Source organism: Triturus cristatus, chromosome 2_2, assembly GCF_964204655.1.
Source record: "Triturus cristatus chromosome 2_2, aTriCri1.1, whole genome shotgun sequence".
NCBI lineage: Eukaryota > Metazoa > Chordata > Amphibia > Caudata > Salamandridae > Triturus > Triturus cristatus.
The window spans coordinates 1,205,751,830-1,205,779,307 of NC_140582.1; the positions used below are offsets into that span (position 1 = coordinate 1,205,751,830).

General features: G+C 46.8%; 1 protein-coding gene across 2 annotated transcripts in view; it reads left to right on the top strand.

Moving 5' to 3' along the window:
• LOC146863398 (uncharacterized) overlaps positions 1-27,478 on the top strand; it is a 689,894-nt gene that overhangs the window by 511,104 nt on the left and 151,312 nt on the right. For both annotated transcript variants that reach the window (XM_085642823.1, XM_085642822.1), the window contains exon 5: positions 8,512-8,619. In XM_085642823.1, the coding sequence (XP_085498949.1) occupies positions 8,512-8,619 (108 nt within the window). The remainder of the gene's footprint in view (positions 1-8,511; positions 8,620-27,478) is intronic.

The following is a 27,478-nucleotide window of genomic DNA, read 5'->3' on the forward strand; positions in this document are numbered from 1 at the left end:
AATGCATTTCTTGAGGAGCGGAACAGATAACTTGAAGGCTGAATACAGTTTTGGCAGGCAACAGGCCGGGCTAGGCACCGTTAGCCGCGCAGGAAGTAAGACAAAGTTCATGGATACAGATACAGGTCCAGGCTGGAGCATTCAGAGGCAGAAGCAGGAAAAAGCTCGATGGCGGAATTCAGGGCCTACCTTGCCAGAGCTGGAAAACGTGAAAAGTATACCATATAAAGACGGTGGCAAGGCATACTTAGGAACGGAATATCTGGCCCATTCATGGCAGATATGAAAGAGTACATATTAACGTTGGACACAATTGTATTTGCGTCTTCATAGCTTGAAGTGGAGGGAACATACATGTACTTGTAGCATGTACATGGAGCCGTTGGGGTCTAGATAGGGGACACAATTTGACCATAAAAATTCATATTTCCTCACTGGACCTTTCCTCTGCATTCGACACTGTTAATCACAACAACCTCCTATTCATTCTGGAGCACAGGATAGGCCTATCTGGTACGGTGTTGCAATGGTTCTCGTCCTTCCTCTATCACAGATGCCAAAGAGTGAAGGTGAACCACTCTCTCTCTACCAGCAATCACCAGTATCCATGGGGGTCCCCCATGGGTCCGCCCGATCTCCCTTACTCTTCAACCTGTTCTTGGAACCATTAGCTAATGCTCTAAATTTCATGGATATTCTTTTCCACATGTATGCGGATGACACCCAACTTTATCTGAAAGTCTCCTCCCCCGACAACATCATTTCACTCAACACTACCCTATTGACTACTCAAAACTGGTTAACTGAGAACCACCTCCTGCTCAACACTTCCAAAACAGAATTCCTTCTCATTTCTCCTCCAAATCACACTCCTAAGTTAAACCACTGGATGAATAACCTCACCACCTTTAACTGCTCCACTCTCAATATTGACTCAGCTAAATCCTTTGGAATCACCCTGGACAAGCACTTGAACATGAAGACTCATTAGCTATGTTTGCACAGGAGCTAACCACCTGATGAGGACACTTAGGAATCTCAAACCTTTCCTCCCACAAGCTGACTTCAAGCAAGTGATCCAAGCGCTGGGTTTGCCGAGGCTAGACTATGGCAGTGCTACGCTCTGTGGCCTCCCCAAATATACCTTGGCCCCACTAAGGGCCTCATTGAATGCGGCGGCCAGATTGGTCACGGGTGCCAAAAGAAATGCGCACATCTCCCCAGTCTTAAAATACTAAACTGGCTACCCTACGAAGCAAGAATACAGCTAAAGATTGCCTGCTATCACACAAAGCCCTCCATTTCAAAACCCCCAGTTATCTAGCACAAAATCTGGAACTATCCGGAGGGTGTAGACCCTCTAGGAGTGCTAACGCCCTCCTCCTGAAACCTCAGATCTTTCGCAAAAGGAGAACGTGTCACCGAGCTTTCTCCGGCTCTGAACCGAAGATCTGGAACTCTCTCCCACCAGAAATATGGAGAATGTCCTCCAAGGTTGCCTTCAAAGTGGAAGTTAAAAGATTCCTCATGAACAAGTTTTTACCTTAATAGGGTACTGGATTCTTCTGCTCCAATGCATTGGACTTACACCTTTAAGCCCAGCGCTGGATGTTATTCTTGTTTTTCTTTTTTTCTCCTTTTCAAATCATTTGCTCTCCTCCTATTTCTCTATGTACCAGTAATTAACGTACTCTTTGTCGACCCCTTGCATTTGTATCCGTTCTTGTTATGTGAGTTCTATTTTGATATGTGCTCTGTTTGGTATCCCGATTTGACACATGTACTGCAACTTTTACCTTCCTCTCCCTCCAATTGTAAAGCGCTCTGATATCCCTCGCGATCATGTTCGCGCTATATAAAAATTTATAAATAAAGAAATAAAATAAACTAACTACCACACTGTTAAAAGTGTAACAATCAGACTATCCCAGGCCCAAAGACATAAAAATGGCTTGGGAGGCAGGTACAAGCCATTTTAAATGTATGTAGAATTAATAAACAATTGTTGTTGTGCTCACCTCTAAATTTGATAGACAGCACCACCATTTGGCAGACTGTCATAAGTGCCGGTGTTGACAATTAAGTGCTGGTGCTCAGCACAGGCTCAAATTAAGTACTCCTGAAGGGCTAAAGGAAGGAAGGAAGGATGAATGGCACTTGGTGACTATTTTCCCAGACAATGTAAGGGTAGGGGACTCACTCGCAGCAACAAACTGAGATACACCCATGCCTAAAACTGAGGAGAGGGGAACATGGGCACAGTGAAGTTGCAGTTGCCCAAGCGGAGTCACAATAGTCTCAGCAGCAGGAAGAAGGCACCCCAGAGAGGGGTAGAAGGTGGTGCATGGTCTACCAGTGAGTCCTTGAGATGGCAAGTCCCCCTGGCAAGTCCCCCCAAGGCACCCGCCACCTGGACAAGGGCCCAGATTGGACAGTCGGTAGCAGGATTTAGCCTCGAGCCCACAGAGGTCCCCCCATGAGAGCGGCAGGCTAATGATGTGTATCATGTATCCAGTTGTTGATTTATGATGTTGATAACACAACGGATGACGTAACAATGATCATGAGATGTTTAATAAAAGACTGTTTAATAAAATATCTTGTGGGGGAAGGGAGATTCGCAAGAGGGAGTGCTAAGAAAGAGCCAAGTGACAGAGTGGCCAGTTTAGTGAATTTGTACCCCAGCAACATGTGGCTAATCTGATTAAAATTATACCATGCGATCCATCATTGGAGATGTGTTTCCTACTAGCAGTAATGCATAACCAACATTATACAGCTGGTAATAACATGACCCCCACTTTGCCAAGTAGGTTCTCATGGTAAGTGGTGTTTCTTAACTACCTTTCAGAGAAAGGTGGGCTCGAGTTCAAGAGCCCGAAGAGTCTTGCCGCTCAACACAGGCGCTTTCCTCACAGATCCGTCTTCTATCTTGATGTCCTACAATTTCCTCTTGGTATAAAAACCTAGCTAGTGCATGAAGCGTTCCCGTGCCTGGAGTTAAAGGGCAGACTGGTTTTAGGAATCTGACCAGTAGGACTAGAATGATGCTGCGGTTCTTTGCCAATAGGATAAAAAGATTATCCAAATGCCTGAGTGAAGGGCTTACCTTCAAGGATATTCTCAATTGGAGGTCTTCCATCTCTGGTGGAGGGTAGCACGGTCTAGAGGGTGAAGTGCTGGCTGACAGAGAAGGGAGTCTTGCACCGATGGTGGAACTGTCAAGCGGACTGCTTGCTGATGCTGTCGTTGGACTGGCAGGAGGTGCATGATCCTGCCGTTGTGGCAAGGGAAAGTGAAGGTGTGGTGGCATCATTGCAAGAAGTATTGGACGTGGGGGTGCACATGCAATAACCGTGCAAGAGTGGATGACGGAAATGGAATCTGACTCCAGAATGAAGGAGGTGAAACGTTTGATTTTCTTGGGTAGTAGGAGGCAGAGTTCCGTGGCACTCTCGGTCAGACCGTACCTTGAGGTCTCTGGAGGAATTGTCTGTGTGTGATGACCTGGTGATTATGAGAGCAGAGTCTATCTTCCCATCCTTGTTGCAAATCCTTGCACCGCACCCACTCTTGAAGAACGTCACAATCATGGGGGAAACAACCTTTACAACGCAGTCATTACATAACACTACCTTTACAACTCAGTCATTATATCGCAACATCCTTTACATCTCATGTCATTACAACGCAGCCATTACATCGCATGTCACTACAATGCATGTCATTACAACGCATGTCACTACAACGCAGGCATTACATCGCAAGTCATTACAACGCATACCATTACAAAGCATTGTACCCTTACACTATCTGACACTTACCCTACTGTTGCACTCACTGGAGTTAGAATACTAATTTTTACCCCTACACTGTCCAACACTTACCCTACTGTTGCACTCACTGGAGTTAGAATAGTAATTTTTACCCCTACACCATCCAACACTTACCTTAAATGCGATGTAATGGTATGCGATGCAATGGTATAATGCGATGTAATGGAATGCGTTGTGTAGGTGGTTTCTAAAAATGCGATGTAATGGCATGCGATGTAAAAGAATGAGTTGTAACTTGTAACGTCATACATACCAATCAGGGGTAAGTAAAAAGTTTGTTTACTGAAGTTCTTTCCTTACAACTCAAGCGTAGCGATCCCTCAGCCAATCAGACTCCCATGGACATCCCTGGAGTGCCAGCTCACTGAATGGAATCCAGAACGCAATTACATTCCTAGTTCCAAAGGCGACCTTAACACAGCTTACAAGCTTACACCAGGGAGCTTTTGTACCTCAGTTTGTGGGTGGCAGCTGCCTTTGTTAGCTGACCTGTAACTCCGGTTCCGTTGATGGAGCAAGTAGGCTGTCTTGGGCTCTGTGAATAAGACAGAGGATTTTAAATAGACCCCTTTCTCTCTCTCACTGAGAGCCAGAGAGGAGACCCGAGTACAGATGGAGTATGAGCATGGTGCTTTAATCAATAAAAAGCCAGCATCGTAATTTTGTATTCGGACTTTAGTGAGGGATATGTGGGGGAGGCTTGCATCTAGGCTATTGCTGCAATCCAAGTGGCCCATGACCGCAGTGATGATAAAGGCCATTTTCTGGGAGCATTGTAACAGCAGCAGGATCCCTTTCAGTTGCCACTGGTGAATGTATCTGCAAGGAGAATGAGCAATTGCCATTAAAGGGAACTCCTAGGTTGCATGCTTGATTTACCGATTTGGAGCGGGCCAGATCATCAGAAGACTACGATATGCAGTAAATGATCATAGCACACGCTTTTGTTTGCCAATCGATAAGGTGAGGCATACACATCCCCTATCACCTATGGCTGATCCATGTAAACATCAAGCCAATCATCATATAGCTTCTAAACATACATAAATACTTACTTCGATAGAGCTGCTTTTTCTATACCACAGAGCCTGAGCTAATATTGAGCAGGCTGGAATGTTTGAGGACAAGGCCTTGTCCTCATGCTCTCTACATGAGGACCATATCTTGAAAAATTTGTGCTGCATCCCATACCATTATATATAACTGTCTTGAGATCAAAACACTAGTCCACGCCCCAATTCGGAACAGGACCATGGTGTGTGTGTGTGTGTATATATATATATAGCTCCCACTTGTCTCGCCGGGAAACAAGACGACCGCACACAGCTTTCAGGGTGAATTCAGTTCATTTATTTGCTTAATGCAAAATCATAAAAGGGGACAGGACACGTTTTGGCAAAGCACCTTTTTCCACTGCGAGTAGGAACGGGGAGAGGTGCATTTTTTAATTCATTCCTGAACATAGAAACAAGACAGCATGTGTCCTCCAAAATTCCGTCTTTCGTTACAAACATAAGTGAAGGACAACTCAACTTGCACTTTCTCAGGTGCCATCTTAGAAAAGAAGTTTCACTGACATTTAAATAAAGTTTTAAATTAAATAAATGTGCTTGATAAATCTCTTCAGCATAATTAAGATCTGGATGAGCAATTAATCATTTGTGAACAGACTCAGTTTATAAACTAATTCAATATGTTCAAATAATAATTAATAACTGCATGATTCAATTATATATACATTCTCCAGATATTGGTAGATTTAACATGGTAATCTGACAATGTCAATTCTACAATCATATTCTAGAAACTCTACTTCGCAGATAAAGTAAACCAAATATTGTTTGCTAACAATTGTAAAGCACATTAGCCATAATTGAGCCCTGAATGGGCAATTGTACTTCACAATTGTTTGTGAATCATATGAAGACCAGCATATCATTGCAGAAGATTTCATTGCATTTCAATACTACTTAACGATGATAACATTCTTTTATTCACCTATTTACACGATGTACCTTTATTCCTCATAAAGCAGAAATAATTCCAGTCAATCAGTCTGACCATCTAACTACATTGTCAGTATAGAATGCGACTCTATCCCAAGTGGATTGCCAGCTCTTCCTCTGTTTTTAATCCCCATGGGGCTTTTGCTTGTATATCCACTATGCATCGGGACTCTAGCCTGCGCAATTTCAACTCTCTGTTGCCACCCCTCTCGGGTGCAGGCACATGATCTATGCTAAAAAACCTTAATAGATTCCTGTCGCTCTGGTGGAACTGTGCAAAATGTCTTGCGACAGGATATGAAAAGTCATGTTTTTCAATTGCTCTTGCGTGTTCTAAAATTCTGCATTTAGTCTGGTGTATCGTACTGCATATGTATATCTTCCTACATGGACATACGAGACAATAAACACAAAATGGGGTGGTACATGTATATATCATCTGAGACAATTATTGTTTTTGCGACCAAGCAACAGTGAATGTACTGAGGGTTTTAAGTTCATCCTGATTGATATCTCTCTAGAGCAGGCGAATGCTTCTTCCCAAGTTGCCTCATTTTGTCCACCAATATATCTTTCCCTTTAGTACATCGGATTAACCGTTTCGACTTGTTACTCAATATAGTAAGTGGCAGATATGGCCCCTTTGCCTAGTGTAGAATTCAGTACCCTTTCCTCTAAGGGGATTCATCCTTTGGGTTTAGTCCCCTATCTTCTTTTTAACCAGCTCCTCTGGTACTTGCATATATCTATACATTCGGGATCTATTTAATTTAAATTCTACTTGGAGTTTTCTATTATTTCGATACTTGAAGTTAACTTGATGAGTTTGATTCAAAGTGCATGCACGTTAGGCATTCATATATACAGTAAAAGGCTTGCTTTATTAGTGCAAGGCATTCACTGAAGTTGACTTTGTACTCATAAACCCTTTTTACTCCTGCAATTTTACAGCACAATGCATATGGAATCACATTGCACACGAGTGATCATGCTCAAAGGGCAAGGTGTTGTCGTTTCAGGGCTGGGTTTCCTTGCAAAGTTTGGGAACATCAACAATCTTGATACTTCGTGGGATTTCCTCCTATCTTTGCCACTCTTGAGATAGAGATTTCCTTCTGCCAAGAGTGAATGGGGAAGGGAGCACTTTCGACACGTGGGAGTGTAAGAGAAGTGTCTATAAGGAGGCATCTGAGTTGTTTACAGTATGCCACTAGAGGGGAAAGAATCTGCAAAGCGGATGGACGTTAGTTCCTCATGGATCTGACACGTATGTTATGTTAGAGACATTTGTAAAGCGCGACTGTTACCCTAGGGTGTCCTGGCGCTAGCAACAATCCTCTGAGTGATGTATAGTTTAAGACCGGGTAATCAATCAAAAAGCCAGGTTTTTAAGGCCTTCCTGAATCCAAGTAAGTCAGTGATGCTCCTCAAATGGAAGGGAAGCTTTTGCCACGCATGCAACAAACCTTCTGTCTCCCCAACTAGCTTTTTTTTGTACGTGGTACTGTCACCAATTTCGCTCCAAGGGAGCGGAGTGGTCTTTTAGGCCTATACCACTGGAATTGCCTCTTCAAATGAGCCTTGTAGGGCTTTGTGTACCAAACAGAGGGATTTAAACTGTACTCGTTTCTTGACGGAGAACCAGTGAAGTCTTCGGATATCACTGTAGACAAATGCAAATTTAGATGTGCCGGTAAGCAGTCTCACAGCCGCGTTCTGCAGAAGTTGGAGTTTGGGCAAAAGCGGTACTGAATGTGCAGGTATAGGCTATTACAATAGTCTAGCCTAGTCATAGTAAGTGATGTAATCACTGTGCGCTGACTGTCTTTTGGCAAAAACTGCAGTATTTTCTTGCATGGTCTGAATACATATGACATGGCTGAGAGTACATAATTCACATACCTTACAAGGAAAGACTCCTAGTTTGGCGAGGGGCCGAGAGGAACTCAATGAGGGAGTACACCCTCCCGTGGGTTAACACTATGTCACTATAAGTACTCCCGTGTTTGACCAGTCAGCAAACAATATGTGTAGCTAACTAAAACAAATTGCTATTGATGGGACGATGGTATACCCTATTTGAAGTGTGTAACACCACATAAGTGTGGGAAAGGAAGCAAGTCCTTTTGTTATGATATTCCCTCACACACCCTTGAGGTGTCATGCTTCATCATCGGGACACCCCGACGCCTAAAAGTCAGGGTGGGCTCAACCATTATTTCAGGGAGCACTTATTGAAATGATATTTGGCCAGGGGGTTAAAGATTACGAATCGGTGTCAGACCCCAGTTTCCCTTTATTCTTGGGTCTGGCACTGATAGTAAAAACAAGAATAGAGGATTTCCAGGGATATTATGGTCCTAGGACCCTATTGCCAACATGTTTCTGTCCTTGCTGCCCCATAAAGGGTGCACGGACTTTCTTCAGGGCGTGGGCCCCCTGGAAGATTAAGAAAGTACAAGGGTTATTCCCTACACTACTATGCAGTAAGGGCAGATAGCTGCTCCTTACTATAAATCTAACGATTGTCGTTGTAATCACTCCATCTGTGAAAAGCAGGAAAAAAGACATTGTTGTTATTGTTGTTTTGTTGTTGTTGGTTTTATTGATGTTGTTTCGTTGTTATTATCAAAGCTTTTATATCATATTATTCTCCTCCATGCATTAAGGTTTCCAAATACTGAAAAATATCGAATTGACTCAAGTTGCTGTCCGGATGTTGAAAACGAAAGAGGAAAATGCCAGAGGAGTCTTAAGAGCCACGAAGACGGCGCTTGGTGAGCATTCACGTTTTTATTACCGCTTTTCCAGAATGATTTGAACCAAATATACCCCCAGGCAGGGTCCACAGAGTGCTCTGCTCTCAGAGAGGGAAGAGAGACCTTGAACGTATAGGAAAGGAGACAAACTCTTCCTACTCAGAACAAAAAACCATGCCCCCACTAGAGTAGGTAAAGATCTAAGAAAACATTTATTTTCTTTTTTAATCTATTATCAGAGTGTCTTTTGTGAGCCAAATATCTGGAAAGGCAAGGAATACTCATTAGCTTTTTTCCCCCCAGAATATTCCCTATGCTCTGCTCTGACGGCCTCTTCAGGACTTGAAACTTGTCTCAAACGTACCTGGCCCCAGGGTGGGTACACACTCTTCCCTGTAAGCACCGTGATGTAGGCCACCGGGTTCATGGAAGTATCAGGCACTGTGGAGCAGCACTGTGTCATCCATGCACCTACTCTACATTTCCAGCCTACATTTCCAGCCTGGAGCAGTAGTGTATCATCCATGCCCCTACTCTCCATTCCCAGCCTGGCATATGCTTTACTTGTCTCCCGAACAGGTCATGATTCTACCTGTGAGGAAGACATCCTTGGGGGCTCACGTGAAGATTTATTTTGGGCAGATATTTATGTTATTCTCTACAGAATCCAACACACAGTCAAAATGTAAAGCTTTTCACACTCACAACACAGGTAAGAGGGGATGGAGAAAAACAGGAACCACCATGATAGCCCTGACCCCCCAAACAGATGTTCAGAACGACAAAGGTCCTGTCTTCAGTCACTGTTGGAGGCGTTGGTCAAATGTAAACAGCAGTGCCACACCGTGTGTATTTTGTTTAGGCCTTTGACATAATGTGACAGTAAGGACACAGTTCTGAAGACCAAGTATGCTTAGAGATCAGAGCTGGAGTCTGTGCTGGACTCTCACCCATTCATCGGAGGGTAGGTTTTAACAACACCAGCCAATACTTTTCATTCCTGGTTCCAAGAGTTGTTTGTCCTTCCATTCCAAAGCTCCCTGTTGCTGCCACTGTAGTGTGGAACCTGCTTTGGAGGGATTGGTATTGAAGAGCACCCAAGTCTCCGTTTAAGGGCCAGTAAACACCTCTTGACCCAGTTTGCCAGTTTGCAAACTTCACAGGCGATGTGCCTTTCATAACAGAGGATGTTGAGGCATCTTCTCCATTTGACAAGAATGAATAAGCAACCCTAAAGACGATTTACGCTAGTCTAAGTCTGACACATATGCAATAGATGCCTCTTAGTTAATTGTGAATGACTCCTCCGACTGTTTCTAGAGATATGCATGCAGGAAGGACTGTGCAGAGCCATTCATCAAATTGTAACCAAGCGTACCAATCAATACTTTTCGTGGAGAATCTTGACATTCGTTTCAGCTCCAGGAAGAAGGTTCTGTCACCCACCGCCGTACCTCATTGGAGTCTCCAAGAAAGCGCACATAGTCTCAGCTCAAGCTAATCCAGGAATATGGATACAATGGATGCTGATTAGAGGGCATTCTTACCAGAAATGTGGGCCATCAGGATAAGGATTCACCTGGTGGGTCTCCTGCAGAAGACACATGCTATGTGGACCTTGCATGATGGTAGAGTTGGCTATGTAGTGCCCTGGCCACACCTTTACCAGGGACCCTCTTTCACCATCTTGTGCAGTTTAGAGTCCACCTTCTACAGCATTTAAGGAAGAGGAGATTCGCTGAAAGATGCAATGCCTGATCTTCCAACCAGTAAATTATACGTGATCACAGGAACTAAAGGCAGCAGGTGGAGGGGTGTCCTTGTTCTTCCTGTTTTCTTCGGCAAAGGCACTCTGGGAGCCAAGACTTTATTCATCCATCTGGTAGCAGACAACAGTGGTTTGGCAGGAATTTGTTCCAGGGACAGGCGACCCAACGCTACTAAACACGACAGACAACACAATGTCAGAAGCATACTAGTGCAACGGGAGCGGGACAGATCAATGGCTGTTGAACTATTTCTTTTTCCAGATTATCAACTAGGCAGAAAAAAGATGTTATTCCCAGCAGATTTTTTCCTACTTTCCCAAGTAAGTCACTGCTCAGCTGAACTTAGTCCCAAGTCACCTTAGGTGCACTCCATATGGATTTATTTATTTTGCACAGGAATTACATTTTGAGGCAATATATCTAGGAGTGATTAATTTTAGGTCTCTTCTTTCCACTATTTGTACAAACAGCTTGTCACTTATTCCGAGGTAAATCTTGGATTCCCTGTAGTGTTTATGGAGCACCCTTGACCTTAGTCTTTCCATTTACCTGGCTACTCTACACCTCACTTTGACACTTATCCTCACCCTTTATTACTTGCTTGTAATCATTTTGATTTTCACTAGTTTTCCTGTCTTTATTGTACCTCACGATTTTGTCTCCCAATGTTTTAATCCAAAAAACGTAAGACCATCTTCTGCATTTATTTATTTATTTTAGCAATTTATAATGTGGGAAATTGCCTAAAAGGTGTCCCGGAGCTGACGGAAAAACTGAGACAGACCAAGCAGCAGGTTAAGACGTGTAGAGCCAGAACTTCAGGGCTTTGTCGAAAGGAAGCCGCTGAATATCCCCCTCAAATTCATGGGTCATGGATTCCAGTGATGGCCAGTGTTGAGCTTTCTGAATCTTCAATGACTGGCTGCTTGTCCAAGGATGACGAAACTTAGGAACCGACAACAGATGGGCATTGGATGATTTAAGACAGGGTTCTCCAAAGTTCGTCCTTGAGGGCCGGATCCATGCCAGATTTTTAGCATATCCCCATTTAGATAAAGGTAGTTACCTTATAAATTAGGCATGGATCCGGCCCTCCAGGACCTACTTTAGAGAGAACCCTGATCTAAGAGAAGGGCTAGGTGCCTAGCGGAACAGTTTCTGCAATAAATAGGCTGAGCCTAAACGATGGAGAGCTTTGAAAATGATACACATTGACAGAACAAGAATCATCTTGAAAATAGGCAGCCAGAGTAAAGGTTTAAGACAGGTGGGGAAAATGATGGGCGTGCCAACCGCTAAATCAGCTAGATGTAGAAGTTGGACAACACTAGTCTCTGAGTGAGATACAGAGGCAAAATCAAAAAAGAGAATTATAATAGTAAACTCAGCTGAGAATGGTTGACTGAATCATCAGCTCACTAACACGTCTCATATTTCTATCTCTGAATTGTATAACCCTCCCAAATTAGACGAGAGGGATGACACATTGTCCATCTTTCCTCCCTTGTCTCATGAGTAAGTGTATCTTTTAGGGGGAATTATATTTGGGTCAGGTTTGCAAACTTGCCCTCTGAAAATTATAAAATTAGGAAGGGAGATGATTGTCCCCCACCTAACGTCCACGCTTAATCTGGCCATCTCATCAGGGCTTTTCCTCTTAATTGGAAAACAGCGGTGATTAAGCCTTTATTAACGGAAACTAACCTAGACCCTTTGGAACGGGGAACAACCTTTACAACGCAACTTTTACAACGCACTACCATTACAACGAAACTGTTACAACGCAAGTGGATTTACAACGCATGCCATTACAACGCAAGTCTTTCCATCGACTTGCGCTAGATGGCGTGCTAACATTACAAATAGTGTGGTTTACTATCCCAACACCTTCCCTACTGTTAAGTGGACTGGAGTTGGAATAGTAAATTACACTTTTCTAATGTTAGCACGCCATCTAGTGCAAGTCGATGTAAAGACTTGCGTTGTAATGGCATGCCTTGTAAATCCACTTGCGTTGTAACAGTTTCGTTGTAACAGCATGCGTTGTAACAGCATGCGTTGTAATGTCATACATCCCTTTGGAACCTAAAAATTATTGGCCCATTTCGCTACTACCAGTCCCAGCCAAAATTCTTTAGAAGCACCTAAATACCCAACAAAGCAACTACCTGGAAGGATGTATGACGTTACAACGCATGCTGTTACAACGCATGCTGTTACAATGAAACTGTTACAACGCAAGTGGATTTACAATGCATGCCATTACAACGCAAGTCTTTACATCGACTTGCACTAGATGGCGTGCTAACATTAGAAAAGTGTAATTTACTATTCCAACTCCAGTCCACTTAACAGTAGGGAAGGTGTTGGGATAGTAAACCACACTATTTGTAATGTTAGCACGCCATCTAGCGCAAGTCGATGTAAAGACTTGCGTTGTAATGGCATGCGTTGTAAATCCACTTGCGTTGTAACAGTTTCGTTGTAATGGTAGTGCGTTGTGAAAGTTGCGTTGTAAAGGTTGTTCCCCACCTGGAACAACACCGCCTGCTTGATGGCGCCCAATATGGCTTCAGGAGTGGCCACAGCTCTGAGATGGCCCTAACATTGGCAGTAAACAACATACGTACCCAAGTAGATGCTGGGCGTCCTTCTCTGTTAATACTTTTGGACCTATCTGCCGCTTTTGATACCATCTCGCCAACAAGGCTGATTAACCATCGTCAAGAAATTGAGGTATCAGGCTCCGCCTTGGAGCTTTTGTCCTCATTTCTTTCAGATAGGTCACAAAAAGTAAAAATTTACCAATTTTATTCCGACTCCATTTCCACCTTCTGTGGAGTTTCACAAGGTTCCTCATTGAGTCCCACCTTATTTAACAGTTATGTCTCTCCGTTGGCCAAAGTAATCAGATCTTTCAGGCTCGAGGCTCTGTCTTATGCTGATGACACACAAATAATTGTGTCTATCACAAACAGCATTGAAGCATCCGCAAACAATTTCAAAAGCTGCATGCGGGCCGTGGCTGATTGGACGATAAACAGCTATTTACGACTCAATGGTGATAAAACTTAGGTCCTGGTTTTTTGGCCTCAACAATCTTTATGGTCACACTCCCGGTGGCCTGAAATACTTGGACAATGACCCTGGCCTGCCGTATCAGCAAAGAATCTGGGTGTGATAGTCACCAGTTCACTTCCTTTCGAGCCCCAGGTCAATAGAACTGCTTAGACCTGTTTCGGGATCAACAGGATCTTGAAGAAGATTTTTCCATGTCTTTCTCTCTCGTCTCGAAAGCAGGTAGCCGATCCCCTGATCTTGTCCTGGCTGGATTATTGTAATGCCCTCTATCTGGATATTAACAAAGGATCAATTCACAAACTGCAACTTGTCCAGAATGCAGCAGCAAGACTCATGAAGGATCTTCCTAAACTCCACTCAGTCTCCGCTAATTTATAAATTACATTGGTTTCCTCTGAGAAAGAGAATTTTGTTTAAGGCCCTATGGATTGTTTATAGCGCTCTTCATGGGTCTGGTCCTGAAGGGATCAAAAGACTCTTCCAATGGTAAGTCCCCACCAAACAGCTGTGGTCTGCCAATAGAAATTGGCTGGTAGTCCCCAGGTTTAGGAGAGCTAGGTGAGGGGAAGAGCCATTGCTGTCGCCGCCTCTAAGCTCTGGAACACTCTTCCTCTAATGATCTCTTGTCAAGAGTCGCATGTACCCTTTTGTAAATCTTAAAAAATATGGCTCATCGCACTTTAATATCTGAAGCTTCATCTCTATTATTCTTGACCACTTGTTTTATGCCTTGCTCCTTGACGCCTTTGGGCACAGTTGGCGCTCTATAAGATGATCATTCATTCAAGACAGTCCAGTGCTTAATTTTTAACACAATACGTGCCAGTGCCCTCGTCAGGAGCCTCTTCAGCTTGTCTCCCCCACTGCCCCTGCCATCGCTGCAAATGACAGTACCAACACAACTACCAACCATCACATTGCTCCAAGTGTGACAGTTCAGACTTTGTGGACCCCCAAAGCTATAAGAATGGCTTGTGAAGCATGTATTAGTTGTTTTAATGCATATTGACTGTTGTGTGAGCACATCTCTAAATTACACTAATAGCGCCACCATGTAGCAGCAGCCATAAGTGCCGGTGTTAACAATTAAGTGCTGGTGCCGAGCACCTGAAACCACCAGCTCAAATAAAGCACTGCAAGACACGCTAGACGAATAAGGTAAAATCTTGTACAAGTGTCTTAGCAGCAGAAAGCAGAAGGAAGATAATTAATTTGCCCACCTGTGGTACCAGAACAGACACCCAGGTCAAATACAAAAGCCCGGGTTATGAGCAGTAGCTTGAGGTACTCGCTGGGGACCAAGTTGTGAGGGCCAAAAATGAGCTGGTAAGGTTTAAGGCCTGTAGAAGTGATCACACACCAATTGTACCCACACACCCTCAGTAGGAGACATCTGTCCCTTAAAGCTATAGAGTGATGGTAAACGACTGCTGGCCCTAGTTCGGGGGTACAGGCCTGTATCCTTCACCCTTGACTGTCAACCTTCATTGATGGTGTAATTCGGCATGGTGTTCATAACTGAGCTACCTCTTTGCACCAGAGTGCGTTATGAATGCATGTTACATCTGTGTCCTTCTTCATAGGATGTGGGATCCCACTTTGAATATCACTCAATACCACACACACCTTTACCCTGCAGGCATTACAACACGTTGACTTTTACAATGCATTGTTGTACTACTCAGGACTTTACAATGCAGTTGCAGTGGTATTGATTGATACATCACACAGTGGCCGTCATCACTTTGTAGTTTTAGCTAGGTCAAAGTTTCTATCGAAAAGAGTGTTTTTTGTTTTTCTAATAACTTTTGCGCTCTTTGACGTATCTGCTCAAAATTGTTCCCAAATATGTTCATCCCCCTCAGCTTCTTCATGAAAAGTTTGAGGCGCTCAGTTAAGTGAGGGACAGAAAAAAGGGACGAGTCCCAAAAAATAAATTTCCTATGTTAATTGCACTGGGAAACTTTGCACTTAGATACAAATAAAACAGCTCAACTAATTTCACCAAATTTGGCAAAAACTTTGAACTTTACTCAGAAACTTTCTTTTTAGGGATACTGTGTAAATCCTTTTTGAAGAAATTCACGTTTCAAGAGTTGCTCGTTTTGGGGTTAAAAAGTTATGGTATATCTGGAAGGTTGTTCCCACGTGAGTCCAGAAGTACTGAATTATTAAGAAAATAGGGCCCCCCTGATTGGCGAGGGGCCTTTTTTATCCTGTCAGAGATTTTGGTACCACTGGATCATGACTGGTCATGTGATAATGAGGGAACTGACGTTCAAGCAGGAAACGTCTGTAGAGGAGAGGCGTGGTTCACCTCTATTGACCACTGCCACAATAGGAGCCATGAGAGCAGGCAGAACAAAGAGGGAGCCCTCGGTCCCTACAAGGCATAGACAGAATAAGCTGGGAAGTGTGGGAACTACTGATAACACAGAGGATCCCCCAAGTCAGTCCAAGACTTCAGCTTACAGTGCTCCCCTCTCCTAAATGTTCCAAGTCTTTAGCCAGAGGATTAGGCAGCTTGACGACCTTTGACAGTCCCACCGTCACCACAACCCGTGACAACACCTCGTCCACGCCAATGAATGTCAGTAGACCAGCAGGCACCTCTGACCCCTGTGCAACTACTGTTTTGGAGTAAAAAATAAAAAAAACACCTGTTTCTGGTGCTAATTCAGGTGCCAAGGGAAGCCTTCCACTCTTCCATATTTTGGTTCAGCTGGAATTGACACTATCGCTGCTTAAATTTGAGGCAACAGCAGTGCTTAATTTGTGCCAGTGGTTTCCTGTGCTTAGCACCGGCACTTATTTCTCAGGACCTGGTCTATGACATATTTGCCAACTGACAGGGTTGAAAAGTGTGTTGTGCACTATCAGCACTTCGCACTGTCTCCCAGCAAAGAGCCGATATGAGCTGCCAACGTTGGCATTGGGGTGTAAGAGAGAGTTCTAAAGAACACGTGAGGAAGACAAATTAAAGCTTGTTCATCTGGACAACCTGACCTCACACTTCCGTGACAGTAACAAGCTTGAGACAGGGTAGATTGCCATGGCATTTCAACAGCAGTACGGCTGCGTCTGGAAGGCGCGAGGTTCCAAGAAGGCTCAATGTCACCAATAGCACAGGGCTCCAATCTTAGGTCTTTGTTTTACAAAGCATTGCTTTCAGCTGTGTTTGCTCAATTGGAAGAACTGGGGAAAATCAGGACCACACCGCCCAGAGTGCATTAACGAAAAACCCTTGAGTGGAACACTATTTCCATGGCGAGATGATCTGTTAATCATGAACACAAGATAAGTACTCTTTCGCTTACATTACAAGGGAAGGGGGGCTGATTCTTAATTTCACCTGAATGGTTTCAGGTCTAGATATGGCCTCCTGATTTTTTCAAATGTAGTCCAGGCTCCTTATTTCATTAAAAAGTTAGCACCCAATCAGTTCTCAGTGTGGACTCCTAATTTTATCAAATGTAGCCTTGCTCCTTGGACCATGTAACTCCTATGTTGCTGTACCAGCAGAATTTATACAGCTAATAATCGCAAATTAGTTTGCATAAATGTCACCGTAAACAAGCTAGATTATAAACTGCCTGGCAAGAAACAAGGCGACAATGTTAGGAACACCCAAGCATCTCACCAATTCAGCCATTTGGAATCTAACTTCTGTCTTTGGCACCACCCTAAGAAACCTGCATGGAAAACATCACACACTGCACTGTAGCAGCTTCAAGATTGTTTCAACTTAAATGTAGCAAAAAAGACAGAACAGTTTATTTTTGAGTCTGCAGTGCACTTTCCTGTTGTTGGGCGAGTCTTTTTTTAACTGTTCAACAACTGAAAAGGAAATAATTAACATACGTCTACAGATCCCAAAATGCAGTAGGCCTTTGTAGTTACAAACACACTCTTAAGAGTGCAAGCAATAGCAGGCCAATGAGCAATATAGTATGGGGAATATACATATCTCTTTCTCTGAGGCCGTTGAACCAGATAAGGATCGATTCCAGGTGTTTTTATTTAAATTGACGTATCTGTGACCACTTGTGACGGTGTGTAACATTACTTGTGCGCCATGCGCTCCCATAGCTTGGGTCGAGTTTGCACTATTTTGTCGGGGTTGCGGGGCCTGTGTTATGATCCTGGTGGCGTTAGCCACAGCTGGGTGTGGTATGGGATCACAAACAATGGTGACACAACACCTATGTGGTGCACGAGCCACATCTCAGTAGGATGGGGAATAACAATGTTTCACACTACACGTGTGAATGCCCAACAAGTATACATGTGGGCCAATTCTTTCTGGGAATAACATATGGCTTGGTGACATCAGACGGGGCTGAACACAGTCCTGAACTTAGTCTGAGGGGGTTCATCTCGAGCTATCCCTGTCCCTGTCCGTGAAAGCGTGAATATCAGCACACATGTTGACTACCCTTATCAGTACCTGTTTCATGTCCCCCTGACATGCTAATGCTGCTTCCTACTTGCATTTGTCTGACATGAATTAGAAAATTGACATGTAGCGACCAATAACAGGCATTGTGCACATCCAGCACACCTTCGAATAACAGGTGTGATCTCTGGCACAATGCACGAGAGGCCCACCTCAGAACATTCAGTGTGCCCCTTTGCCATCCCTTTGCCATCCCTCCACCACAGCATCCGGACCCTCGTCTTTAACCCCTTCATGGCTAGGCCTTTTCACACCCTGTGCTAAAACTTTTTTTGCTCTTTGGGGTAGTTTTTTTCCCTGCAAAAGGTATCAACAAAGGGTTTGTGGTGCTAAAATCCTCATCTTTACAGCTTTCAGGAACAGGCAGACTTTTGTCAGAAAACAAAACTTTTCTGCACAGTTTTGGAATTTTACTAGAGCATAGCCTATTTTTAGGTCGAGCTTACAGCGCTTGCACTGTGGCAATCGTTGTATGTACTTCTGGGGTCTGACTCCTCCTACACTTTTAGATTGGCTTGTGTTTGTGTGTCATGTAAAAATAGTAGCCTGTAATTGGCTATGGTGAGTGCAGGTCTCACCTTTTTTTTTAGAAGTCCACTCCCATGGAGTATTGCTGCGGGTACGAGCAGTGTCACGCACACAGTCCCTACGTGCAGCTTGGTGTATTATTACAGCCTTTCATGTGAACGGACTCACTGGAAATATGCATACTTTGGAATATTGTTTGCTCCGATGGAGCGCACACTTTATAGTGCCTCTCTGGGAATAGAGAAGAACCGACTGGTTTATAGTAACTAATGCCAACTGGAATTAAACATATATTTAGTTTCTTTCCGAACGTCTGAAAGCAAACTGTACCTCACATTGGTTGGAGAAACACTGCGACCATCAGACGCTGCTGCCATTTATGGTAAACACCTGTTCTCGGAAGCGGTATAGAGGCAGATGCCCCGTGATCCCCGAATATGAGTGTGCCAGCAGAGAAAGGCGAGCATCTGTACTGTGAGTTGCCGAATTAGGGAGACAGGATCCGTGGAGAAAGAATTCCTAGGGGGACTTGCGAGAGCTGCTGCAGCGGAGACATAAAGGATGGACTAGTGCTGCTCGTTCAGAGACAGAATATTGATTTTCATCTTGCTGTTCTGTCTTAATTAATGACAGCTACTTTCTAGCTAAGTCTTGGCGCTTATGGGGTTAGAATTATTCATAGTGCCAATATCAGCAACACTTCCCATCCCGCATACAGCAATATTATTTGGAAATAAACCACACAACACCTTGTTTGTGGAGAAAATTGCTGCAGGTTTATGTGCATAACAAATATGCCAACATGGTGTGTTATCGTACGGGTGATCCAAGGGCGGGCAACCCCTCCGCCGCCTGCCCGATGAGCCACATTACACCGCGGCCGTCACCAATCGGTGTTTACAAATTTTGGGGGAGGGGTGGAGTGTTCCAGGCAACCCCCGGTTGCTCAGGTCCACAGCCGCCCGTAGGACTAACGTGGCGCCGTCGCTCCTCCAGGGTACAATGCGGGGACGTCCCTGGGGATATTTGGCCTTTGCACCCTGTTGTACTCCTGCACAGGGTATCCCTCTGTACCTTAAAGCCTCTGGATTGCCCTGTAACTCCGCCACAGCTCTGGGTGTGGCCACCGTCACAGCCAGGACCCCCCACCACGGCCAGCATTCCTACCTACATCCTGCTGCTTCCAGGACCTCCCCCAGGTCCAGCAAGAATAAGTCCATACCCACTCTGGACAGGTGTACCGCATCTTCCTAAAAATATCCTGTGGACTTGGCGTGCAGTAGCCCATGTCTGATAAAGCCAAACCCCTTTTGCTCAGTGAATTTACGCATAGCGCTGTTAACCCTCCTGCGCGAGACCTCTACGGCCTCCCCTGACCGAGCTCCTTGCCACACTAGGCATGGGGTTATTTCAGACCACCACAGTTCACATGTCCCCAACTGATTGCTTAGCCTACACATTGTGTCCTTCATTTCTTGAAGGAGTACCTTCCTCCCCAGAAGAGTCAGATCATTCCCTCCCAAGTATATGACCAGGACGTTGGGTGTAGAGCTACCTCCCATAGTCCCTGCTGCAGCTTCCTCAGCAAACAGTCCCAGCGCATACCCGGGTATCCCAGCTAACTTATCTCGGTGGCGGAGAAGCCATGCCTCCATTTCCTGCTCTCTGCCCACTGTGTGACTCTCACGACGCCCGAATGGCCAATCACCAAGACCTTTGTTCCTGGTAAATAAAGAAATGTGGGGTAGAAAACCGTTTTTTTGCGTCAGAACACACCTAGCGCTAAAAAACTACATTGCACGTCAGCACACACATCACTGCAAGTCACACAGCATCTGGTGCCACAATGGGTTCACCCTGTTTACATTTAAACAATTGACTGCATTTACAAGACTACCCATGTCCCCGGGCCCCTTCCTTGTTTAACTCAAGGCCAGATGTATCTTTTAAATCATTGAGACTCCCACCGCCCCACCTGCATAATTCATTCTTCGGACATGCCTGCCCTGAAGGCGACCAGGGCCACTGGGCAATACCTACCATCGCCCAGTCGTTGCAACAAGACCACACTCTCCTCCCCCGCCTGGTCTGTTTTTTACCACCTTACTAAGATTTTGAGTGAGGCCTCCGAGAGTATTGCATCCTTCTCATTCAATGTCAACCCCTAATGTGTTATGCTTGGAACTAGCCACTAACTCCCCAATCCTAAAGGCCCCAAAGAAAGCCAGGCTAAAGGTGGCTGCAAAGAGGGCCGCTTCAAACACTGAATGGGTAGCCTTGGGCACCCAGTTCAGCATCCCCTGCAGAGTCTTGAAGTCGATGGGGGACCTGTAGTCCGGAGCCCACAGCTCGATCCTAGCCCAGCCCTTGAGCGCCTCCCTGATCAGAAAGGATTTTGTGGGATCGATCTGGCCCCTCAACCTAGCGTGGTGACTGATAGCCGACAGGTGGCCAGAAATCCAGGAGTGGCTCTTCCCATTATCCTTGGCCCATACTATGAAAGTCTGTACCCTGAGCTCCAGTGGTGACCTCACATCTTCCCAGGCTCCCACCACCGCACAAAACCTGGCCACAAAAGCCCTATAGCGCTTACTGGTCCTGGGTGCTAGGGACAGCTCGCCCAGCCTCCTCAATCGCTGTTCCACTTCAGAAGGAACCAGAGGTGTGGTGGGAAAGGGGTTATCTCCTCTCTTGCTCTCGGCCACGCCTCCCGGAAATGGCACCACTGAAAACGAGAGCGTGCGTCAGCTGCTGTGTTCTACACCCCTTGAATGTGACGAGCCCTGCATTCTCCATTGCTAAACAGGCAGGCCCGCACCAGTTCCCTCAAAAGGCATAAAACAAGGGGACAGCTAGCCGACTGGGAGTTGGTAGTCTGAACTACTGCGAGGTTGTCGGACCAGAACAGGACTCTCATTGCCGCCAGCACTGTAGGCCACAGGTGGAAAGCTACCTCTATTGAGAACAATTCTAACACTGTTATGTTCGATGTGATCTTCTTTTTGTGTTTTTTAACAGTTGGGCTATCTCTCAGCACACCATTCCCTGTCTAAGATTGCCCCAAAACCTTCTCTGCCTGCTGCATCTGTGAAGAGTGCTAGTTCAGGACTACTCGCCCAGGGGGCCCTCCAAATGACAGACCCGTTTAAATTAGCCAAGAAGTCTGCCCATATACCCAGGTCCTTCCTCATCCCCTTTCTCAATCTCACCATGTGATGTTTCATCCTCACTTTGGCAGTGGCCCTAGCTAATCTTTGCGCAAAGACCCTTCCCGAAAGTATGACCCTAGCAGCAAAATTCAGCTTAACCATGAGGCTCTGGATGAACCCAAGTTGGGCCTTGTCCTGTCCTAATGCTAATTGGATCTGCTGTGCCAAATCTCGTACCTTGTCCTGTGGCAGCCTGGACTCTCTGGCAATGGTATCCAGCTCAATATCCAGGAAAGTTAAAACATGTGCCGGAACCTGTGTCTTCCCAGGCGCGAGTGGGACCCCCAGGTGACTGGCCAGCTCCTCAAAGTCCGTGAGGGCCTTCTTGCAATCCTGCGTGCCCTCCTGCCTGTGAAAAGGAAGTCATCTAGGTAATGGGTCACCCCTCTCACCCCACGGGTTTCCTGGAGGGCCCACTGCAGGAAGCAACTGTAAGCCTCAAAATAGGCGCAGCTGACTGCGCACCCCATGGGCATGCATCTGTCGTAAAAGTACCTGTCCTCCAGCCTGAAACCTAGCAGGTGTTGGCTGCTTGGGTGGACCGTTAGCAAGCGGAAAGCAGATTTGATGTCTGCTTTCGCTAACCAGGCCCCTCTGCCCATCCTCCTGACTAAGTCCAATGCCACATCCAGGGTACATTACGTCACTGAGCATGGTCCCTCCTCCAACCCATGGTTAACCGATTTCCCCTCCGGGTAGGACAGGTGGTCAATCAGCCTAAAAGCCCCTGGTTCCTTCATGGGCACCACACCCAAGGGTAAGACTATGAAGTCCTTCGGTACCTTGGCTTGACCCACTGCCGGTTGTTCCCTTGTAGATTTGAGGTTGTCGGCCTCTTCTTGAAACCTTCACTAAAACCAACCAGCAGTAACAAACTGTCCTCTTTGTTGGGGTACCGCCTGAGGAGGGGCGTGATGTTGGTAAGGCGCACTGGAGACAGGCTCTTGACTGCGTGCATGGAAGACACTAAGCATTCGGGGGGACTGCTGACCCTGACTGGTGTGGTCACAAAGCCCAGGGAGGCGCTGTGCATGGTGGTCAGGCGGGGGAGGCTTGATTTTTTTCTGCATGCATGGACACTTCAGCTGTCTTGCCTGCCGTTGCCGGCGGGCTGATGCTCCTGCTTTGAGTGGCAAGACACAGCAGGGTGTGGCCCCCCACATTTGCTGCAGGCGTGCAAAAACTTGCACGTTTTTCCCCATGTACATAAACCTGTGTTGAAAAGGCGACCTTCTGAAGCCCCCTCTCTGGCCCACCCTGCGCTCTCCCCAAAAAGGCATTTTGAAGCTGCGTGTGCTTGACTGAAAGGAACCCTTGCCTGTGTAGGGCCCCACTTACGCTTTGGGCTGTGGAACTACACTCTGCAGTGTGCGGGATCCCATATGGTCCATCCATAGTTGAACCTCTTTCTGGTCCCACCCCATCTCGGGGCACCTGGACATTTTCTTCCAACCAACCCACTCCCCCCCACTTCTGGGCTTCGTTGTGGATCAACCTGGACTATTGCACCAAACCTTGACCTAACTCTGGGAACTTTTCCATAATTACCGAGGACAAGATAGAGAAAGCTGCGAGCCAGTTACTGATGGTCTTTTCGGGCCATGGCTGATATTTGACCTTCTGTCCTCAACTTTTCCCCCAACCCTTCTGGCGTCCAGGCCCTCCTGGCCTAGCATAAGCAGGTAAAAAATGTCTATGAATTTGTGCTTCCAAATTACTTCCTTGACTGCCTGCGGCACCTCCCAAGATAGAGAGCAGCGTCCTGACAGCAGCGGGGCATTGGTGACAGGACGGGGGGGCTGACAGCGTGTTCAGCTGCGGGGGGAACAGATATGGGCAGCTGGGTTGTTGGAGGAGGAACTGTTGGTGGGTCCCCGGGATGGCTAGGGGACTGGCGGTAACAGCAATGGTGGCAAGGGGCACCCCTCCCTTGGCGGCTGGTGTGCCCCTGTGCTTCCTGATGATTCAGGGTTGGTTGTGTTAGTGGGACAGCTGGTGAGCCCTGTTGCACTGGTATCTCCCCTGATGCTCCTGCTGACTTACTGGTTCCAGGTGTACCTGCCCCCTCCCTGGATACTTCTGGAGCTGCCGCAGCAGATGCCGCCCGTTCCCCTGGTGTGCCCATGCACTAGCAGCTGCCAATGCCCCTCCCTCCCCGTGTTTGTGCTGATGCCCCGGTGCGGGGAGCTAATCCCTGGCGCACCTGCTCTGATTTCTGCCACAAAAGTCCTCATCGTGTCCATGAGCTTACCCAAGTCCTCCCTCGTGGCGTAGTTCCCAGGGGCTGCATTGCTGTCCAGCGGGGTTTGCCGGCCCCACTACCGGGGGCGGAGCGAAGGTCAACAGCTGAGCGGCTACTCGGGGGGTAGCCACCACTCTACTCCTGGGAGGCAGCGGATCTGTCAGGAAGTTCTTAATGGTGGGTCTGCGCACTCGCTTGGACCTAGGGGTGCCTGCCTCTGCACTGGGCTTCCGCTCTGGGGTAGAGACCTCGCTGGCGATACCGAAGTCCTCAGGATCGTTAGCCATCAAGAGTAACGTGGCCCATGCCAATCCCTTAGTCTTAGCCATCTGTATGAAGGCTGTCAATTGAGCGTCCTGTGAGGTGCCTGGTTGAGTTTCCTCCACCTTTGACCTCTGCGAGAATAGGGGGAGGGAGCCCTGGCTATCCATGCCACTCTTCGCGCTCGCGGCCACAGGCGGAATTTATACGGTTGGTTGACTAGTAGGCCTTAGGCTGTCGTACACTCTGATGATGCTTCTGAGGGTGATGAAGAAAGAAGGTTAGTTGTGACCCACAAACGCAAGCCTGTGTCCTTTCCCCTGAAATCACTACCCCACGCGCTCCTGTGAGACCCTCCTGGGGTCCGGTGATCGGCCCGATTGCCTCCACCCCCCCCTGCGAGTGCCGCCCATACCTGAAATCCCCCTTCGTGCGGTGCGGACTCACGATTGCTCCGAGAGAGCTGGGCTGCCCCTGAAAAAGATAAAAGTTACTCGCTATTCCAGGACATGGCCCTGCCTATTGGGAACCTTGATTACGCTGCTGCACGCGTTTCTGGGTGTGACGCCTGACCAATACCTGTTGCGGATCTGTGCGCAGCGTGTCAGGTTTGTGGAAACTGCCGGCGGGTGTTCAATCTCGTGCTGTAAGCTTGGAACACAAAACATTGATAAGCACTTCACCCCGGGACCAGGTAGCCCCTTAATGTTGCTGGGTAACCTGACTGGTTGCCCACGCAGAGTAAACCTCTCCCATCACTTATTGGGATTGCACAGGCACTTACATCCGCTGTGTTGCACAGAGAACCCAGATGACGATTCCCCGCCAAAGCCCCTGCACCTTTCTGAAACGCACACCAAAGCAACTTATGCATTCTTGGCAGCAAGATGACATTGGCCTAACATCCCCACCATAATTTACCCAATCAAACATTCCCACGGGCCCTTGTATTTCCGTCACAATGCTGATCCCTGACCGGCCCGCTGTGGACCACGTGTGCGGCGGCCGCCATCTTTCATCCTGTACTTAAAATTATTACCTGCACCTTAGTAACCGTCACGGCCCACTGTCCGAATCCACCTTAAAATGTCCCTGCAACACAATAAGAATTGTCATATAATTTATGCAATTGGCATGACTCAGTCGGCTGGCGTACAGCAATTGCTGCAGGTTTATTTGACATCGTCCCTCTAACCTTGCAGTGGACAGCACGAATTACCTGCGCAATCGAGTGTAGGAGTCTTTTTAAGCCAGCACAGCGCGCGGAATTAGCAGCGCGTTTTTAAACCGAGTGCCCGTTTCTGCTTGTAAATACATTGTTTATTTCATTATTGGTTGTACCCGTGTTTAGAAAACAAGTGTCAGAGTAGCACTCACTTGCATTTTAAATTGGGACCTTCACTGCGCTTTTCGCAGGTCGTCAGTGTGGGACATTGCATCGCCGCCATCTTGGGGGTAGTGTAGAGGACTCGGTAGAGGCGCCACTTCCGCGTGTGCTCTAGTTGGAGACACAGGAGGCGGGGCCCCTACTTAAGACGAGGGGAACAAGCGGCTCATTCCTTGACATCGTCCCTCTAACCTTGCAGTGGACAGCACGAATTACCTGCGCAATCGAGTGTAGGAGTCTTTTTAAGCCAGCACAGCGCGCGGAATTAGCAGCGCGTTTTTAAACCGAGTGCCCGTTTCTGCTTGTAAATACATTGTTTATTTCATTATTGGTTGTACCCGTGTTTAGAAAACAAGTGTCAGAGTAGCACTCACTTGCATTTTAAATTGGGACCTTCACTGCGCTTTTCGCAGGTCGTCAGTGTGGGACATTGCATCGCCGCCATCTTGGGGGTAGTGTAGAGGACTCGGTAGAGGCGCCACTTCCGCGTGTGCTCTAGTTGGAGACACAGGAGGCGGGGCCCCTACTTAAGACGAGGGGAACAAGCGGCTCATTCCTTGACATCGTCCCTCTAACCTTGCAGTGGACAGCACGAATTACCTGCGCAATCGAGTGTAGGAGTCTTTTTAAGCCAGCACAGCGCGCGGAATTAGCAGCGCGTTTTTAAACCGAGTGCCCGTTTCTGCTTGTAAATACATTGTTTATTTCATTATTGGTTGTACCCATGTTTAGAAAACAAGTGTCAGAGTAGCACTCACTTGCATTTTAAATTGGGACCTTCACTGCGCTTTTCGCAGGTCGTCAGTGTGGGACATTGCATCGCCGCCATCTTGGAGGTAGTGTAGAGGACTCGGTAGAGGCGCCACTTCCGCGTGTGCTCTAGTTGGAGACACAGGAGGCGGGGCCCCTACTTAACGCTGCCATGACAACGCGCAGCGGTGACGCGCAGCGGAGGCGCCGTCTCAGCGCCGGAGTCACGCCAGAGTCCAGCCCGTCTGTGCCCGTCCGGGCCCAGACGGGCGTAGGGCAGGATACTATAGCGAAACCTAGGTCCGCGATGCGTTCTTACGAGCGCAACGAACTTATGGCTCTTCGCCATGCATTACCCAACAACGAGGATCTTTCTACGCGACGCCCTCCCCCCCCTTTCGTCAGAGAGGTAAGGAGGAATTCACCGGTTACTAAAGATAAAAAGGACCTGGCTATCGGTCTGCTGAATTGCAGATCCCTCCCTCGGCATGCGACAGAAGTCAATCTGCTCATCCAAGACTCGGCCCTAGACGTTTTGCTTCTAACGGAAACGTGGTTGACCCCCAGCTCCGATGTAGACATTGTGGAGGCCCTACCGCCAGGCTACCTGATTTGTCATGTAGATAGACCTGAGGGGCGAGGGGGTGGCCTCGCCATTATTTATAGGAGCCTGTTCGTTTGCAGGGCACAGAACGGCCTACTCTCGGATTGTGAGAGTTGCCATTTCGCCCTCAGGATATCCCCGACGGTATCTATATCGGGCCTGCTGATTTACCGCCCCCCAGGCGTAGTGGGCAATTTTGTGAGTTCCCTTGTTGAATCAGTCACGACTCTGGCCACATCGACGGCTAATTTTATGGTGTTGGGTGACCTTAATTTTCACTTCAATGAGCCCACTGACCAAACGGCTCTGGATCTCCAGAGCGTTTTAAAAGAGTGCGACCTGAACTTAATTAACTCTGGGCCTACTCACGAAAAGGGACACCTACTCGACCCAATGTTCTCGAACATTCCTCGCCTTACAGCGAAGCCCGCCCTCTCTCTCCCCTGGTCAGACCATTTCTTGGTCCCAGCTTGTTGGCAAATTGACCCTCTACCCGTAAGTACCAAACAGGCCATCCTAGTGGATAGAGCCTGGTCCAGACTATCGGTTGAGAACTGGACCTCGAAACTGGAAGACACGATCCCTCCTTT